The 20,764-nt window shown below is 37.9% G+C and overlaps 1 protein-coding gene across 11 annotated transcripts in view; it reads left to right on the top strand.

The window, feature by feature from the left end:
• The window catches only part of LEKR1 (leucine, glutamate and lysine rich 1), a 221,482-nt gene that overhangs the window by 84,600 nt on the left and 116,118 nt on the right, over positions 1-20,764 (top strand). For 9 of the 11 annotated variants that reach the window (XM_051818730.2, XM_070072606.1, XM_051818731.2 and 6 more), the window contains one exon: positions 9,768-9,953. The exons of the other annotated variants lie outside the window; for them this stretch is intronic. In XM_051818730.2, coding sequence (XP_051674690.2) covers positions 9,768-9,953 — 186 coding nt within the window. The remainder of the gene's footprint in view (positions 1-9,767; positions 9,954-20,764) is intronic. 11 annotated transcript variants of the gene reach the window in all.

Raw genomic sequence — 20,764 nt, 5'->3', positions numbered from 1 at the left:
TGATATTATTGATCATTATTATATTTTTTAAACCTCTGAATATTTTCTACAATTTTTTTGTAATGCTCACATATTACTTCTGTAATATGGAGAGAGAAGAGACTTCATCTATGAGCTACACTTGCCTGAAGGATAAGAACAAAAAATTTTTTGTGGGTTATTATGAGTAGAATAATTCTTATTTGAATCTTTAATACTAGTTTGAAAGTGTTTTATTGACCTTCTAAGGGGGCATATAACAACTTAATTCTCTATTTTTTTCATCAAATTCAAAAGCCTTCAAGCAAAATGTAGAAACTATAGAAAAAAGACTAAAAAAGAAGTTGACATTGTCCGTCATCTTATTACACAGAGATATCCACTGCTAACATTTTGGTATAGAACTTTCTAAGCTTTTTTTTTCTGTGCATAGATATATACATTGAAATATAGTCATGCCAACTAACTCTGTTGACATAGTATTTCATTATACAAATGTATTTTATTTAAGTAGTTGTTTATATTCATAAACATTTAGATTGATCATAGTTTTTTTGCTATTTTAATTAGGGCTTCAGTGAGCATATTTATACATATATTTTTATGATCTTGTCCCATTTTTTTCTTTACATAGTTAAGTCCTAAAAGGAATTCCAGAATGGATATATGCACCCATTTTGCTTTTTATTTGCAGATAATGTTACATTTACATTTTACCTAACATGAGAGAAAAGAATTAGTTTTCAATCCTAGACTTGCACATTTACCATTGGAGTAAATCACTTCTTAAGAAGTTGGAAGCTTTTTTAGAAGTTCCAGGTAGTGATTGCAGTACAGAGGTGGAAATACATACACAGGGACAGGGTATTCAGTTCCCAGGCAAGAACTTAGTAAACACAACAGATGGAGAATATGAAACTGAAGCTTAATTATTATAAGAATCTTTTTTTCCTTACTGAGTGCTATCAGCACAAAATCCTAGGATATGGATGTGTACAAACATAAACAAGTGTGTGCAAAAGCTTGAATGGTACTGACGCTTGTCTTTTTAGTTTCTTTGATCAGTTTGAAAACACTTTAAATTTAGCAACAGCTCTAGTAAATACATATATAAAAGTTCAAAACATGAAATTTTAGGTAAATAAGTTATAGCCTAAATTTAAGTAAAGAGGGGCTGGTGCTGTGGCTCAGTAGGTTAATCCACCTGGGGCGCCGGCATCCCATATGGGCGACTGGTTCGAGTCCTGGTTGCTCCTCTTCCCATCCAGCTCTCTGCTGGGCCTGGGAAAGCAGGAGAAGATGGCCCAAGTGCTTGGGCCCCTACACCCATGTGGGAAACCTGGAAGAAGCTCATGGCTCCTGGCTTTGGATTGTTGCAGCTCTGGCCATAGCTGCCACTTGGAGAGTGAACCAGCAGATGGAAGAAAAGACCCTTTTCTCTGTCTCTCCGTCTCACTGTCTGTAACTCTACTATCAAATAAATAAATAAATAAAATCTTTTAAAAATTTTAAGTACAGAAAGTTTTGAATAGATGTAATATTTTCAAAGTTTGATTATGGTGAAGCTTGAGAAACTACCATACCTACATATGAAAACATAACCCAAAATCTAAGAAGGTTGTAGGTCTACAGTGTTCACTATATCTACCAGCTGTACCTGAATAGCACTTGAAATATGGCCTTGTGTTCAACTGAGAACATTTTATGTATGTGGAGTTAAATAAAATATACTATAGAAATGAATTTTACATGTTTCTTTTTATATTTCATAGCATAGCTACTAGAAATTTAAAATTACATACATGGCTTATGTTATACATACTTCTTTTGGATACTGCTAGTACAGGTAAATAGTGAATTGAATTTTTTGAACTTTAAAAATATTAAAATTATAATATATTCAATTTTAAAGAAATGATAAGGACAATGTGATTTATATCTGAAGAATACTTTGCAAAATCATTCTTATTGATGTTTCCTGTTCCTAGTGTGCTATCTTATTTGATTCATCTTTTACTTAGATTTAATAAGCAAAGTATATTCAAAATCATTAGTGTTAGAACTCTAGGTAGAAATTAGGAAGAATGTGCAGGAGGATATGAGCTTCTTGGTAGCTTTGCTTTTTATAAGCCTGCCTACAGACTGGAGAAAGACCATACAAGCCAACATGTCTCTGCCAGTCTGTGTTGGCTTCTGTCTTATGGATTTTAATTATTAATTATTTTTTTAAAGAAATTACTGTCTGATCGCTATGTTTTTAGAACAGATTTATTTATTTGTTTGAAAGGCAGAATGACAGAGAGGAAGAGACAGAGACAGAGACAGAGAGAGATCTTGGTTCACTCCCCAAATGGCCACAACATCTGGATCTGGGCCAGGCTAAAGCCAGGAAACTACATCCTGGTCTCTCACATGGGTTGTAGGAGCTCAAGTACTTGGGCCATCTTCCACTGCCTTCTCAGACACAGTGACAAAATGCTGGGTCAGAAGCAGAACAGCTGGGACTTGAACCAGCACTGATATAGAATGCTGGTGTCACAAGCAATGGCTTTACACAGTGTAACGCAATAATGGCTCCTTCAATTCTTAATTCTTAAAAGATATATAGGTATCCTAAGAGCGGGGCTGTGGAGCCAGAGAGCTGAAGTTCACATCCAAGTTCTGCTACTTATAAATAACTAGATGTCTCAGTGTCTTCATCTGTAAAATGAGAAAATAAACACACACACACACACACACAATACAATATGCCTAATATAGTAAAGAATCAAGATATCTTAGCTGTTACTATTTTATGCTTTTTTATTTTAAAGGCCATCTTCCTACTTTTGTGTTAAATTCTCACATATGTTTTCTAAGTATTCATTTGAATGGGCTTATAGATTTTTCCTAAAGGAACAAAATTAATTTTTTTCACCAATGGTTTCTTTCTTTTTTTTTTTTTTTTTGGACAGGCAGAGTGGACAGTGAGAGAGAGAGACAGAGAGAAAGGTCTTCCTTTGCCGTTGGTTCACCCTCCAATGGCCGCCACGGCCGGCGCGCTGCGGCCGGCGCACCGCGCTGATCCAATGGCAGGAGCCAGGAGCCAGGTGCTTTTCCTGGTCTCCCATGGGGTGCAGGGCCCAAGCACCTGGGCCATCCTCCACTGCACTCCCTGGCCACAGCAGAGGGCTGGCCTGGAAGAGGGGCAACCGGGACAGAATCCAGCGCCCCGACCGGGACTAGAACCCGGCGTGCCGGCGCCGCTAGGCGGAGGATTAGCCTAGTGAGCCGCGGCGCCGGCCCACCAATGGTTTCTTTAAAAATATCTATAATCATACCCACAAAAATACGCTCAACTGATTTTTGAAAAGAGTTCACGAGTGATTCAATGAAGAAAGGATATCATTTCAACAAATGATACTGGAGCAATTGGATATCCTTAGGTAAAAAAGAACCTTAACTTTACACCGTATACAAAAAATAGCTCAAAATAGGCCAGAGATTGCAACTGCTAAGACATATCGTAAGTGTGTTTTTAATTTTAGAGGAATTCATAAAATTATTTTCTGGACTTGATGGGTCTTTTTAAAATTTTTTTAAATTTATTTATAAGCATTGCAAATGGAGAGAGATGGGGGGAGAGAGAGAGAGAGAGAGAGAGTGAGTCTTCCATCCACTGGTTCACTCCCCAACTGGCTGCAACAGCCTGGGCTAGGTCAGGCCAAAGCCAGGAGCAAGGAGCCTCATCTGTTTCCCACATGTGTGCAGGGGCCCAAGCACTTGAGCAATCCTTCACTGCTTTCCCAGGCACATTAGCAGGGAACTGGAATACTCATATGGGATGCTGCCACTGCAGGTGGTGGATTAACCCGCTATGCCACAACATGGGCCGTTTTGTGTTATTTTACATTCCTACCAGCACAATGAGGAGTGATCTAGTTTTTCTAAGCCTTGTCAACACTTGGTGTGGTAAGTGTTTTTTTTTTTTTTTATTTTAAACATTCAAATAGATGTGTAGAAGTATCTCATTGTGGTTTTATTTCGTATTTCCTTGATAGTTAATGATATTGAATATTTTTTCATGTACTTATTTGCCATCTTTATGCAGGTGATTAAATTAAAATGAGGTCATTAGGATGGGCCTCAATCCAACCTTACTAGTGCATAAGAAGGAAGTTTGTTTTTTTTTTTTTTTTTCAAAAGATTTATTTATTTATTTGAAAGGCAGAGTTACAGAGAGGCAGAGGCAGAGAGGGAGGGAAAGAGGTCTTTCATCCGCTGGTTCACTCCCCAAATTGCTACAGTGACCAGAGCTGAGCCAATGTGAAGTCAGGAGTCAGGAGCTTCTTCCAGATCTTCCATGGGTTCAGGGGCCCAAGAGTTGGGCCTTGTTTCACTGCTTTCCCAGGCCATAGCAGAGAGCTGGATCAGAAGTAGAGCAGCCAGGACTTGAACCAGTGTCCATATGGGATGCCAGCACTGCAGGCGGCAGCTTTACCTGCTGAGCCACAGCGCCAGTCCCAAGAAGGAATTTTTTAAAAGATTATTTATGAGGCTGGCACTGTGGCACAGTCGGTTAAACCCCCAGCCTGAAGTGCCAATATCCCATATGGGTGCCGGTTCTAGTCCCGGCTGCTCCTCCTTGATCCAGCTCTTTGCTATGGCCTGGGAAAGCAGTAGAAGATGGCCCAAGTCCTTGGACCCCTGCACCCCTAGGAGATCCAGAAGAAAAACTCCTGTTTCCCGACTTTTGATCGGCTCAGCTCTGATCATTGTAGCCATTTGGGGAGTGAGCCAGTGGATGGAAGAACTCTCTATCTCTCAGTCTCTACCTCTCTCTGTCACTCTGTCTTTCAAAAAATAAATATAAATCTTTAAAAAATTATTTATTTGAAGGGTAGAATGACAGAGAGAGAGAGAGGGAGAGAGAGAGAGAGAAATGATCCTTCATCCACTAATTCGATCCCCATATGGCCACAACAGCTGGGCTGGTCCGGGCTGAAGCCAGGGTCCTGGAACTCAATCCAGGTCTTCTATGTGGGTGAGAGAGCCCAAGCACTCGAGTCACATTCTGCTGCTTTCCCAGGAGCATTAGCAGGGAGCTGGATCAGAGGTAGAGCACTCGGGACTGAAACCAGTATCCAATATGGAATGCCAGCATCACAAGCAGTGGCTTAATCTATGCCACAGTGCTGACCCATGTCCCAAATTGGAGTGCCTGGATTTGATCCCTGGCTCTGGCTCCTGATTCCAGCTTCCTGCTAATGTGGACCCTAAGAGGCAACAGTGATGGCTCAAGTAATTGGGTTCCTGCCATTTATGTGGGAGAACTGGATTAAGTTCCTGGCTTCCAGCTTCGATTCCCCTGGCCTGTGCAGGCATTTGGATTGTAAACCAACAGATGTGAGCTCTCTGTGTGTATGTCTATCTCTGTCTGCTTCTCAAATTAAAAAACCAAAACAAACAAACAAAAAAAGGCAAGGCAAAAAAAATTTGAAATTTGTGCATAGTTTCTTCATAGTATGCATTCTTCATAAACTTTTTGAAGATCCCTCATATGCATAAATTTCAACATTTTTTGCAGCAAAATTGTTTTAATTCTATTTTCCAAGAATGGTCTGAAGTACCCATATATAAGGACCTCAACAAAGTTAACAACAAAAGACAAATAATCCAGTCTTAAAATGGGTAAATAATCTAAATAGACATTTCTCAAAAGAAGAAATACAAATGAGCAACATAGACATTAAAAATGTTCAGGGAATTTCAAAATGAAACCACAATGAGATATCATCTTACCATAGTTAGAAAGGCTATTATTAAAAAGCAAAAAAATTGCTGGTAAAGATGTGGAAATCGGAAACTCTAATATACTGTTGGAGGGAATGCAAATTAATATAGTCATTATGAAGTTCCTCAAAAATTGAGAATCATGGCTGGCGCCGCGGCTCACTAGGCTAATCCTCCGCCTAGCGGCGCCAGCACACCAGGTTCTAGTCCCGGTCGGGGTGCCGGATTCTGTCCCGGTTGCCCCTCTTTCAGGCCAGCTCTCTGCTGTGGCCAGGGAGTGCAGTGGAGGATGGCCCAGGTGCTTGGGCCCTGCACCCCATGGGAGACCAGGAAAAGCACCTGGAGCCTGGCTCCTGCCATCGGATCAGCGCGGTGCGCCGGCCGCAGTGCGCCGGCCGTGGCAGCCATTGGAGGGTGAACCAACGGCAAAGGAAGACCTTTCTCTCTGTCTCTCTCTCTCACTGTCCACTCCACCTGTCAAAAAAAAAAAAATTGAGAATCATTATTGCACTTTGGTTTGATCAGCAAATCAGAGAGATAATTGCATTCTATGTTTGTAGCAGCACTATCCACAATAGCCAAGATATGGAATAGACTGAGGTGTCTGTTGATGGACGAATGGGTAAAGAAAACACATTGTATATGCCGAATAGGATATTATTCAGCCATAAAGAAGAATGAAATCCTGTCATTTGCAGCAAAATGAATGGAACTAGGGATCATTATGTTAATAAAATAAGCCAAGAACAAGAAAAATGCTTCATGTTGTCACTAATATGTAGATACTTGAAAAAGACCTGAATGTAGTACTGATTTCTAGAGGTTGGGAAGGAAAGAGGAAGGGGAAATAGGGAAGGTTGGATAATGGGTTCCAAAACACAGATAGTAGGGTTATGTTTCACTGTTCCACAGCACACACAGTTGACAGTAGTATACAGTAATGTGGTACATGTTATAAAAAACTAGAAGAGAAGATTTCAAAGACTCCAAACATAAAGAAGTAATAATGAGATGGGAATGCTAACTACTGTGATTTAATCAGTATATGTCATATAAAATGTCTTGAAATATACTGTGCCCCATACATACATGCACTTATTATATGTTAACCAGAAAAATATTGTGGAATGTAAAAAATTAAGATTATATATAAAGAGACTATTTAGAAGCTTTTCTCAGCAATACCTTTACTAATTTAGCTCTAACTATTCACTTTAGTATCTCATAGTAGAAATTTGGGGGTAGATAAAGTGAATAAGAGGGTACAGCGATTTGCATAGTGGTTAAAGCCACTGCCTGCAGTGCCAGCATCCCATATGGGTGCTGGTTTGAGTCCTGGCTGCTCCACTTCCAATCCCGCTCTCTGCTGTAGCCTGGGGAAGCAATGGAAGTCTTTGGGCCCCTGCACCTGCATGGGAGACCCTGAAGAAGCTCCTGGCTCCTGGCTTCAGATTGATGCAGCTCCAGTTGTTGCTGCCATTTGGGGAGTGGACCAGTGGATGGAAGATCTAGCTCTCTGTCTCTGCCTCTGTGTAACTCTGCCTTTCAAATAAATAAGTAAATCTTTAAAATAAAAAATAAAGTGAATAAGATACTATCTATGGCCTAAAATAACTTGCAGTACAATAGCAGGTCACATGGGTGCTTATTTGATCAGTGCAATACAGTGTAAATTGGTTTCCGTTCCAGAAAGATCAAGATCATGATCATGTCCAGATTTCTAGAGTAGCCTTTGAACCATGGTAGGCAAAATGTATGAGGAAAGGAGGACTTTCTTCATGGATGATCCTGAGGCAGAGAAGTGAGTGCAGTGGCCAGTATAGGTCGACATGGTGGGGATCATAATTTCTGAACCCCAAATTGGGACAAATAACAGACAAGTATGAAATTGTATAATACTGAAGGCAACATTGAATCCTTGACACCAGGATTGCTGTAGGTACAGAAGTGTTTAGTCTACCATGGATGAGTTAATTTCCTTCCATTCAGTTTTCTTTCCTAATTTTATGTTAGGAACATTATACCTCCTGTTACTTTTGGAATCTTGCTGTAGTCTTCCATGTGTAAGAATATATTTTACAAATAAACTTGTATCACAGATTCTTGCTCTTATAATGTGAGATATAAAGTCACACTCACATCAGTAGTTATTTTAGAGACTAGTATATGTTGACAGAGGCTGTTAACCTAAGCAGTGTCGTTTTGGCAAATGATAAATTGGTGACAGCATGTGTGTGCTACTCTGTGGTGTCATGCTCATTTAAACAGATAGTGATACTACAGTACCGTTGATTCAGCCACATAAGCTGGCTTTATGGCTACAAAAATACCCAGGCTTTTTTGGCATGAAGGAAAACTCTCAGTTTCTTTTTGTCCTTTTAAAAAACTTTATATACTTGTTTTCTCTAACACAAATGGATATATAGTCCTAAGATTTTTAGAATATAGCTATTCTTATGGGGAAAACTTCCCACATAAAGGAATCATTGTATTATAACAGAATCTCATTTATTTGATCCTTGCCAATTTATTTCTCCAGCTGTTCCATTTTGATGTGTAACTAAAAGGTGAAGAAGGTACCCTTGTGCACACACCCCAGGTCTCCAGTAAATGACACTTTCTCCCAGACACACTTTCCGCCCATGTGTACTCATCAGCTTTTGATGATCTTAACTAAAATACCTGGGAGGAGCTTCTTGGGAAAGAAAAGGTTTATGTCAGGCTACAGTTTTGGAGATTCACAGCCCAATATTGAGTTCCATGCTGAACCTATCACACAGCCCAACATGGGCTGACCAAAGAATTAGCCAGATATTCATGTAGATCACATCCTCATCAATTCAATTAAGTGTGGTTGTACAAATTTTGTAGTATTTTATCATTATTATTTGTGTGTGTTCATATGTTTTAACGGTAGTTTATGGCAGCAGTGAAGGGGGAACTTGATACTTATTATTCTTAGGGATAATACTCTCTTCTCATGAAATTATATAAAATTAGCACATTTAAATCCACTTAGAACTGTGAAGACATATTTCTATTAATTTTATTCTAAGTAGATAGAATAAAGACAAATAATTGCAAAGATGAATTCTGGTCTTGTTTTGGGCAGAAGAATATTAGAATTATCAAAATATAATTATTAAATAATACTTTCTGCCCATCAGTTTATTATTTTAAGGGACTACCTCTTTTCAAGTCCTTTATATACCTACTGCCTTTTTTCGTAATTTGTATGGAATGTGTCCTAGTTACTCTCTTAGAAATGCTACCCAGGCAGCTCATGCTAGCACAATTAAATTTTCCTCTTTGAATCTTCTTGCCAGGAAAACACTGTAATTTCACTAAAACCCATAGCATTACATAGATATTATGTTATTCACTTATCTGTGCACTTGTATTTAGAAAGCAGAACATATTATCTTTCCTTTTTTTAAGATTTATTTATTTTATTTGTAAGTCAGAAAATACACAGAGAGAGGAAAGGCAGAGAAGTCTTCCATCTGATGGTTCACTCCCCAGTTGACTGCAACAGCCAGAGCTGTGCCGATCTGAAGCCAGGAGCCAGAAGCTTCTTCTGGGTCTCCCACGTGGGTGCAGGGGCCCAAGGACTTGGGCTATCTTCTACTGTGTTCCAGGCCATAGCAGAGAGCTGGATTGAAAGTGGAGCAGCCAAGACTCGAACCACTGCCCATATGGGATGCCGGCACTTCAGGCCAGGGCGTTAACCTGCTGTGCCACAGCGCCTGCCCCCATATTATCATTCAAATACAAATTACTGGCTAATAAAAAACTAGTGCAAGATTTCATGCATCATTTAGTAATACAACAATTTTTCTTCTTTTTCAGAAGCACTACTGAATTTAAATTTAATCTTTTGGTTTGGTGTCATTATAATCTTAGAAACCTCATCTTGGTTTTCAGTTGTTCTTTTGCTAGAAGAAACTAACCAATTTTTGGTGAAATGTTTTATGATTCAATATTGCCTATTTATAAACTTTGAATTTTCTTTACAGAAATAGACAGATTAAATAAAAGTTTGACAGTGTCCCAGAGAAGTAAGTTATGCCTTGAAGAGGAAATGAAAAATCTGAAATTGTTGTCAGATGCAGCCATATTGAGGTCTCAGCAGATTGAGACATCTAAACAGCAGGAAGTAAGCTTGCAAGCCAGATGCCATGAATTTCAAAAAGAAGTACTAGGTAAAGAGAATGTTTTATTGTTATTAGCAACTAGATACAGTAAGGAAATGCCTGAACTATTTTCTTAGAATCACAACCAAATCTTGTTTTAATTGTTTTGTGTTGCAGATATGCCTAGTCATTAGTAACTGATGATAACTGTGTCTGTGATTAATGTTTGCTGTCAGCCCTTCCGTTTTGCCATTTAAAGTGCTAAGACTTAAGTGGATGTATTAAAGACATTTCAAGTACATAGTAAGATTTCAGAAAAAACAAAGTGGAAGTTACTTGGGTATATCCTTATCCCCAGTGGGTTAATGGTTTAGGGTAGTGAAGGAAGATACAGTGTATATAAGGAATCAAAATTTTTTGTTTTTATTTTAATACTTTCTAAAAGTGTTTTAAAATTATGCAAAATGATAAATTTTAAGAACCTAGTGTTGCCGGCGCCGTGGCTCAATAGGCTAATCCTCCACCTTGCGGCGCCGGCACACCGGGTTCTAGTCCCGGTCGGGGCGCCGGATTCTGTCCCGGTTGCCCCTCTTCCAGGCCAGCTCTCTGCTATGGCCAGGGAGTGCAGTGGAGGATGGCCCAGGTGCTTGGGCCCTGCACCCCATGGGAGACCAGGAAAAGCACCTGGATCCTGGCTCCTGCCATCGGATCAGCGCGGTGCGCCGGCTGCAGCGGCGGCCATTGGAGGGTGATCCAACGGCAAAGGAAGACCTTTCTCTCTCTGTCTCTCTCTCTCACTGTCCACTCTGCCTGTCAAAAAAAAAAAAAAAAAATCTTATAAAAAAAAAAAAAAAAGAACCTAGTGTTGAACATACAATGATTGATTCTGGTGCTCTCTATACTTCTTTTATTGTCAGAAAACACATGGCATTAAATTTACTATCTCAACCATTGTTTGTTTTCAAGATTTTTTTTTCTTTATTATAAAGGCAGAGTTACAGAGAGAGAGGAAGAGAGAGAGAGAGAGAGAGAGAGAGAGAGAGAGAGATTCCATAAGCTGGTTCACTCCCCACATGGCCGCAATGGCTGGGGCTGAGCCAGTCCAATGCCAGAAGCCAGGAACTTCGTTCAGGTCTCCCAAGTGAGGGCAGGATCCCAAGGACTTGGGCCATCTTCCACTGCTTTCACGGGAGCATTAGCAGCGAGCTGAATTGGAAGTAGAGAAGCGAGGACCCAAAGCAGCAACCACATCGGATGCTGGCATTGTTGTGACTCAACCCTCTGTGGCACAACACCAGCCTCAGTCTCAACTATTTTTAAGTGTACATTTCAATAACGTTACTATATATGCATTTTGTACAACAGATCTCTAGAAATTTTTCATCTTGCAAAACTGATTTCTTTCTACCCTCTCATTCTTGGCAGCTACATTTCTACTTCCTGTTTCTACATGTTTACCTTTTTTTAGATTCCACATATATGAGATCATATAGGATTTGTCTTTCTGTGTCTGAGGTATTTGACATAGCAAATGTCTTCGAGGTTCACCCATGTTATCACAAATAGAATTTCCTTCTTTTCAGTTACTTTCCACTTTCTGCCACTAATTTGTATTATGAATAATACTGTGATGAACAAGGGTATGCAAATACCTCTTGGAGACCCTGTTTTGAATTCTTTATGATATATACCCATAAGTAGGATTGCTGAACCATATGATAGTTCTGCTTTTAATATTGTGAGAAACCTTAGTATTTTCTATAGTGGCAGCACCATTTTATGTTCCCAACAGAAGTGTATAAGAGTTGCAGTTTGTCTAAGTCTTCTCCAACACTTATTAAAATAACTTCCTTTGATAATAGCTATCCTAATGGATATGAAATGATACATCACTATAATTTTTTTTATAATTCTATTTTTCCACAGATTTTCATTTTATCTTTTTTTTCCAACTTTCATTTAATAAATATAAATTTCCAAAGTACAGCTTTTGGATTATAGCGGCTTTTCCTCCCATAACTTCTCTCCCACCCACAACCATCCCATCTCCCACTCCCTCTCCCATCCATTCTTCATCAAGATTCATTTTCAATTATCTTTATATACAGAAGATCAACTTAGTATATACTAAGTGAAGATTTCAACAGTTTGCACCCACACAGATACAAAAAGTATAAAGTACTATTTGAGTACTCGTTATACCGTTAATTCACGTAGTACAACACATTAAGGACAGAGATCCTACATGAGGAGTAGGTGCACAGTGACTCCCATTGTTGATTTAACAGTTGACACTTTTGTTTATGACGTCAGTAATCACCTGAGGCTCTTTTCATGAGCTGCCAAGGCTATGGAAGCCTCTTGAGTTCACAGACTCCAGTCTTACTTAGACAAAGCCATAGTCAAAGTGGAAGTTCTCTCCTCCCTTCAGAGAAAGGTACCTCTTCTTTGATGGCCCATTCTTTCCACTGGGATCTCACTCACAGAGATCTTTCATTTAGGTCATTTTTTTGGCCATAGTGTCTTGGCTTTCCATGCCTGAGAAACTCTCATGGACTTATAGCCAGATCCAAATGCTTTAAGGGCTGATTCTAAGGCCAGAGTGCTGTTTAGGACATCTGCCATTCCATGTCATTATAATTTTGATTTGTATTTCTCTTATGATTATTGGTGTTGAGCATCTTCTCATTTACTTGTTGGCTATTTATACATCTTCCTTAAAGAATTGTCATTCAAGTTCTTTGCCCATTTTAAAAAATGATAATTTGGGCCCTTTTGTTGTTGAGTTGTAGAAATTCTTCATAAATTCAGGATATTAGCACCATATTAGATATATAATTCTACTCCATAAATTGCTTTCTCACTCTTTTGGCTGTTTACTTAGATGTGTAGAGGTTTTAAGGTGTGTTTCCCATTGAGTGACATGTCTAAGAAACATTGCCAAGTTCAACGTCTTAAAGTTTTTTCCTGAGTCCTTCTAATGGTAAACACATTTTTAGAAAATCCTCCATTTTCCCAAATCAAAATAATAAAATTTGTGGTGGGGGATACCTAGGGCAAGGTTTTTAAATTTCTCAGTACCTCAAAAGGAATGAATGTCTTGCTAAAAAGTCTAGGGAGTTTCATTTTACCTGAAGGCTGTAAGGAATAATTGAAAATTGGTTTTCAGGAGAATAACATAATAAAAGCAGTGTTTTAGAAAAATGAGCTCTTAGCAGTGAATGGAGGAGTTTTGAACATCAAGAGATTGTAGCAAATATCTTTTGCAGTAACCAGTTCCCAAAACTAAACATAATAAACTGAAGTAGGGGAAAAAAGTAACATCTTTCAGGTCCTAAGTGTGCTGATCACCATTTTACCATTTTGTATAAAAAAACCTCTGTCTATTTTCACAATAAAATGCAGATATAACTATTACATCTTGCAGAGGAGAAAAACCAGGGCTCAGAAAGTATCATGGCTGATGCCACATAGCTGGTAAGTGTCAGGGAGTGGAAGAGAAAGCAAACCTAGTTGGGCTTCAAGGCTCATGTTTGTCTCACTGTGTGTACTTAGCCTTCTCCATGGCCACAAACAGAAGGCTAAGATAAAAATAGGTTTGAGAGTACTACTCAAGACCAGGGAAGTGATGAATATCTGAGTAGTCAAAGAAGAGAAGGAAATAGCAGATGGCTCTGACCCACTTGTTCTTGGGAGTCTTCAATGACGGGAGTATACTACAGACTAGGAAAATCTGGAGAGATGCCAATGGTAAGAGAAAATAATGAGTCATCGAATCAATTTGGTAGCAATGTGAAACCAGATAAAACTTTTAAAATCAAATTAAGATGAAATATAATCAGGTATTTTTATTTTCTGTGAATTACCTATTTATAGATTGTTACAGTTTTCTCTTATGTTATTGGAATTTTTGATAACCTAACAGGAATTTGTAGACTTTAATTGTCTTCTGTATAGTTGGAATTAGATTTTATGTTTGTATTTTGGTCACATTCTTTATTTTCCTTCATTTCCTACATTCTTAAATATTCAATTTTTTTCTAATGTCTTAATTTGTCTTTGGACTTTTTTATGTTAAATGTCATTATGTCATAAGTTTTCATTTGGTATGATCAAACGATCTGGTTAGTCTTGGTTACAGTCTCATACTGAAAGAGTCTCTTTAAGTCATTAGGTCATTTAAGAATTTATTTTTTATATGGTCCAAGATATATTATTTTTGAAAATGAATAGTCCATTGTATTATATAGTATGAGAATACTTCAAAAAATTCATGGGTAGATGAAATTAAAAGATACTTATTTTGGTGCAAAAATATTTGAAATCCATGCATAGTTTTTTCATAATACACATTTTCCATGAACTTTAATAAAACTTCTAATATGCATATATGTAACAATATTTTTGCATCAAAATTAACATACCTTTCAATTCCATTTTCCGTGTACAAAACATTTTTAAAAACATGTATACTTTTTTCATGTTACACATTTCTATGAACTTTTTGAATACCTCTCATAAGTAATCCGTCATTTTCCTACTATATAGAATAACCATCTATTAATCCATCTTTTTCTCACTATATAAAACTACCATCTATCAAATGTTAAAATTTATTCTGGTATCTATCGTTGTGTTCTTTCTTCTACTCTTCTAATCTGTTACATGTTCCTATAGTATATTGCATTGAATGGAGTCACTTAATAGCATGTTCTTATGGGTGCTGTCTTTTCTCTCTCCCCTGCTGTTAATTTTCAAAATACATACTTTCAAGCAGTCATTCTTCTATTTGAACTTTAAGATAATTTTATTATCTCTAACGCAAAGCTGCTGATAGGTTCCTAGTAAAGTTTTTCTCTCCCTAATCTTTAAATTTTCTACTTTTGCTACATACAATTATTCTTCCATATATACGTTGATAATTTTTATTTAATTCTAATGTCATCATGGATTCTTTTTGTTTGTTTGTTTGTTTGTTTGACAGGCAGAGTGGACAGTGAGAGAGAGAGACAGAGAGAAAGGTCTTCCTTTGCCGTTGGTTCACCCTCCAGTGGCCGCCACGGCCGGCGCGCTGCGGCCAGCGCACCACGCTGATCCGATGGCAGGAGCCAGGAGCCAGGTGCTTTTCCTGGTCTCCCATGGGGTGCAGGGCCCAAGGACTTGGGTCATCCTCCACTGCACTCCCTGGCCACAGCAGAGAGCTGGCCTGGAAGAGGGGCAACCGGGACAGAATCCGGCGCCCCAACCGGGACTAGAACCCGGTGTGCCGGCGCCGCAAGGCGGAGGATTAGCCTAGTGAGCCGCGGCGCCGGCCATCATGGATTCTAATTAGAATTGCATTCAATTTATATACTGATTTTCAGAAAATGATAATTTTAGTAATTTTAATTTTTAGTAGCATTAGTAATATTGTCTTTTTAATATTAAAAAAGTCTTCTCATTCAAGAATATGGTATGTGGTCCTATTTCTTTAAATATTGTTTTATGCTCCTTAATTAGATTTTATCATTTTCCTTAAATTTATTTTTTGCCATTCTTGTTAAATTTGTTATATTCTAGTAATTTTTCATTCATGACTCTTAGATTTTTCTATATCTAACTCCCAAAAAGTTCATCTATTCTTTTCCAGTGTTTATATCTGCTACTTTTCTTATCTTTTTATAGATTATTAAATTTATTTTAACCTCTGAGACTGTTTTAAATAATGTGATGGTGATGTTCTTTACTCATACCTAATTCCTGATTTTAATTGAAATTGGTATTTCACCAGTTGGAACTAGATTTATGTTTGTCTTTAGTCACATTATTTTCCTTTAATTCCTGTTTTACTTAGATGTTTTCCTAGAAATGCTTTTAAGTTTTTGTCAAATGCCTTTTCATCATCTACTGATATAACTCCATGTTTTTCTTCTTCAACCAACTTGTAAAATGGATTAATGTTGGTAAATTTCCCAATAATGAAGCACCTTTGCTTATGTGTAATAGACCCTACATTACTTTCCTTTTAATATATTGTTCTCCACAGGGTATATTTTATGTATAAGTTCCATATCGATATTCATAAGTGAAATTGGTCTATCAGATTTTATTTATTGAAGGGGCACTAATTTTACCAGGATTTTATTTTAAAATTAAGTGAATTTTATATAAAAGTAGGCTAAATAACATTGGATTATCTGTTCTTTAAAAGTTAGATAATATTCAGTGTGTTTAGGTAACCCAAAATGTTTAGGTGAAATTCAATTATGAAGTCATGTAATTCACCTTTCTCTCTCTCACTAGCAGTCTCCAAAATTTTCTGTGGTAATTTAACTATTTACTTTTCATGTCTCCTCAAATCAGTTTTAACTGTTTACATCTTGACAGGAATTCATCCTTTTTTTTTTTAATGTTACAATATAAACTTTGTAGCATAAGTAGCCTATAATATTCTTACCTTTAAAATTTGTCTTCTGTCTGTGATTATACCTGATTTCTGATTTTTAATCTTGTCTATTTTGTTTTATCTTTTATTATTGATCAGACTTATAAGGGCTTTATTGTATCTTGGCCTTTTCAGATACTTATTTTTGGTATCTTTAATGTTTTCTACAACTTTTATTTTCTGTATGAATTTGCACTTGTGTATTTATTAAATGCATCTTCTTGGTGTCTTTTTGTTCTTTTTTTAACTTTTTAAGTTTTTGAAGGTGAGTACTTATTTTTTGTATTTATCTCTCTTTTTATTTATTTAAATAATAAGGGCTCTTCAGGGTACAGATTTTCCTGAGTAAAACTTCCTATCTCATAGCTTTTAATATGAATCATTCTCCTTTTCAATATTTGACAAATAATCTATAATGTTTCATTTTTTTATTTGATGGCAGAATTATCTAGGAGTATATTTCTTTATTTCTAACTATTGTTTTGGGAAGATGTTTTTATTTATCTAACTTTAGGGTATTTTGATTAAAGAATGTGATTTATAAGAATTCTTTGAGTCTAAACTTTTCACTATGTTTAGTTATATAACTCTTATAAATATTCCTTCAAAATACAAAATGTACTATAATAATTCCCTACTTGATGGTTGTAACAGTATCTTAGATGTAGGATTCTAGCTTTCTACTCTATAAGTAAAATGTAAATGTCAGTGCCACCACTTCTAGCTTTCAGTGTTGCTTTTAACTTCCAGTCTACTGCAACTCTGGTTCTTTTTCCTTTAGAATAATTCCTTCGTTTTCCTGGAAGCTTGCCAGGGTTTCTGTTTTCCTTTCCCCCGCCCTTCCTTCCCCTCCCCTCCCCCTCCCCCTCTCACTCTGTCCCTTTCTGTTTCTCCTTGGGCCTCAGGTGCATGCAGTTGGATCATTCATAACCTTTGGTCTGTGATACACTTAAGTACTGGCTAAGATTTTATAGACGATATTGAATAGAATGGTGATTGTAGGTATCTTTGTCTCATTTATAGTTACGCAAATATATGCTAAATGACTTTTAATCAGAAATTCTACTGAAGATGTAAAAGTTTCTAGAACTGAAACAATGTGTATCAAAATGTACAGAATATAGCCAAAGTAGTGCTTTTTGAGGAAGACATATAAACTTAAATACATAAAAAGAAAAGATTAAAACCAAAGAACATAGAAGGAAAAAATATAACAAATGCAAGAGCAGCAGTCAGTAAAATAGAAAACAGGGATACAATAAAGAAGATCAACAAAACAAAGCATTACTTTTTAAACCAGCAAATTACACAAGCCCTGGCAAGTTTGGTTATAAGAACATAGAAGGTACAAGTGAATGATATAAGGGAGGCGGTGACTAGCAAGAGTGGGGAAAAAAAAAAAAAAAGATGTGCTCAAAAACGTTGTACCAGCCTCTTTTAAGTCTTGAATGAAATGGGCATATGATTAGAAAACATCTTACCAAGACTGACTAAAAAAATTAGAAATTCCTATAACTAGAGAATAAACTGAAACAATATCTTTCCATAAAGAAAAGGCCAAATGGTTTACAAGGAAATATACCAGATTTTCAAGGAAAAGAATCCTAATTAGATTATTTATTTATTTGAAAGTCAGAGTTACACACAGAGAGAAGGGAGGCAGAGAGAGAGAGAGAGAGAGAGAGATCTTTCATCCACTGGTTCACTCTCCAATTGGCTGCAACGGCCGGAGTTGTACCTATCTGAAGCCAGGATCCAGGAGCTTCTTCTGGGTCTCCCATGTGGGTGCTGGGGCCCAAGGACTTGGGCCATCTTCCACTGCTTTCCCAGGCCATAGCAGAGAGCTGGATCGGAAGTGGAGCAGCCAGGACTTGAACCGGCACCCATATGGGATGCCACTACTGCAGGCTGTGGCTTTACCCGCTATCCCACAAATTACCCTTAGGTAATTTTTTTTATTAAAGATTTATTTATTTATTTAAAAGTCAGAGTTACACAGATAGGAGAGGAGGGGGTGGGGGGGATCTTCCATCTGCTAGTTCACTCCCCAGTTGGCTGCAATGGCCAGAGCTGCGCTGATCTGAAGCCAGGAGCCAGGAGCTTCCTCCAGTCTCCCATGAGGGTGCAGGGGCCCAAGGACTTGGGCCATCTTCTGCCGCTTTCCCAGGCCATAGCAGGGAGCTGGATGGGAAGTGGATCAGCCAGGACTTGAACTGGCACCCATATGGGATGCCGGCACTTCAGGCCAGGGCGTTAACCCAGTGCGCCACATTACCAGCCCCAGGTAATATTTTTAAAGAACCAAAAAAGTAATCTACTTCTCAATTTATTATATAAGACCAGAGTAACCCTGTTACTAAAACCAGACAAATATCTGAAAATAAAAGAATAAATATGTGTAGTTTTTTAAAAAGATTACTTTTTTTATTGAAAGACTTAGAATGAAAAACAGAGAGAGGAAGACAAACAGAGAGACAGAGAGAGAGAGAGATCTTCCATCTGCTGGTTCACTCTCCAAATGGCCACAATGGCCCGGGGTAGGCCAGGCCAAAGCCGGGAGCCGGGAGCCGGGAGCCGGGAGCTGGGAGCTAGGAGCCAGGAGCTAGGAGCTAGGAGCTGCTTCTGGGTCTCCTGTATGGGTTCTGGGGCCATCCTCCACTGCTTTCCAAGGCACATTAACAGGGAGATAGATCAGAAGTATAGCAGCTGGCACTTGAATGGGCACCCATATGGGATGCTGGCACTGCAGATGGTGGCTTAACCCACTACGCCACACTGCTGGCCCCAAATAGGGCCTATTTATATTATGAATATTAATAAAACAAGTTTCAATAAAATGATAAATTGAAACCAGTAGCTTTCTTGATGATTATGTGATCAATTCTTATAAATATTCATCTGAAAATAAGTGTTATTGTCTAGTTGAAAATCCATACCAAAAAATCATTCTATATAAAAAAACTAAGTAAGCCCCAGAGAAGTTACATAACTTCTCCCAGGTAACACAGCTAGCAAATGTTGAAGCCAGGCTTTGAACCATGGTAGTCCAGTTCTGAAGTTCACTCTCTTTCCTACTATACTATAGCATAATAATTGCTTACAATTACTGAGCAGTAGCTACTTGCCAGACGTTGTGTTAAGAACTGACATACATTATCTCATTTAATTAACCAATAACCACAATGAAGTAAACACTGTTATTATTCTCTAACTAGAAGTAATGAAATCCAGCCCTAGTCAAGTTAGGTGACTTACTTTAGGTTATAAAATGTATAATCAACAAAAATAGGATATGTTTTAACCATGAAAAAGCCTAGATTAAAGAAATTAAATGTTTTATTCAGTCTATAACTGAAGCCTTGTGTGCAGTGTTGAAAGCTCTGTCTGATGGAAATCGGTGTCATAGAATCTGGAGATCATTTATTGAGGACTTTTTAGGACCTTGAAGTGTGTGAAGTTTATAAGGTGCCACTGCTTCTTAATGACTGCCATATAGACTAGGCAGAAAATAAGTCTCTTTCCAACCTGCCCAACCAAGACTAGGAGGTTAAAATTTTAGGAAAGCAGATTCTAGAAAATAACTTTGCCTTAATAGAGCTATTTAACAATATATGGCTGCCTTGTAAAGAAATGAGTTGAGTGTAGATGGACATCTTTCAGGTTTATTATAAAAAGATTTCCACATCTGGTGGAAATTCTAACCTTCTAACACTTCAAATACCTTTTTGCCAATAAATGCAATGTGAGGACTGAATAAATATTAAATGGTGAACATACAAAAGTTGTATTCAAATGAATTCTTTATACTTGTGATGTCGAATATGTCAACCTGATATATGGAATTTTGACTATGTAAATGAGAAAAAGCAAATAAGCACTACAAACTCTACGTAGAGACTCACTCTTAGGGCATTTGTCCTGGATGTTAAGATACCAGTTGGGATGTCTGCTTCCCGTATTGGAGTGTCTATGTATTACTAGCTTCCTGCTGATTTGCACCATGGGAGGCAGTGGTCATAGCTCAAGAAGTTGGGTCCCTGCCACCTATATAGAGACCTGGATTGAGTTCTCAGCCCCTTGCCTTGGCCTTTGGTGCCCAGCTGTGGCTGCTGTGAGCATTTAGGGAGTGAACCAGCAAATGGGGGAGCTCACCTGCTTGCTTACCCTCTACCTCTCAAATAAATAATTTTACAAAATAGCTCTCCTTTGTGTTCCTTAGGAGGTTAAAATTCTCTCATCCCCTGAACTTTCCTCTAGTCCTGGAATAGCTGCTAGGGGCAAGCCCACAGGGCTGTAGCTTCTTGGAGAGCTTTTGGAACTAGAAGCCATCTCTTGCTAGATGGAAGCACACTGAAGACATGCAAGAGTAGATGGCAGAAAACATAAATCTGTGGAATTTATTACACCAGGAATTGTTGATGGTGAAAATATAAGCAGTTGTGAAATTCTTTAATGA

The sequence above is a fragment of the Oryctolagus cuniculus genome, chromosome 4 (genome assembly GCF_964237555.1).
Source record: "Oryctolagus cuniculus chromosome 4, mOryCun1.1, whole genome shotgun sequence".
Lineage (NCBI taxonomy): Eukaryota > Metazoa > Chordata > Mammalia > Lagomorpha > Leporidae > Oryctolagus > Oryctolagus cuniculus.
Note: the sequence above shows the minus strand (reverse complement) of the source record. Positions and strands in the feature narration are given on the sequence as shown.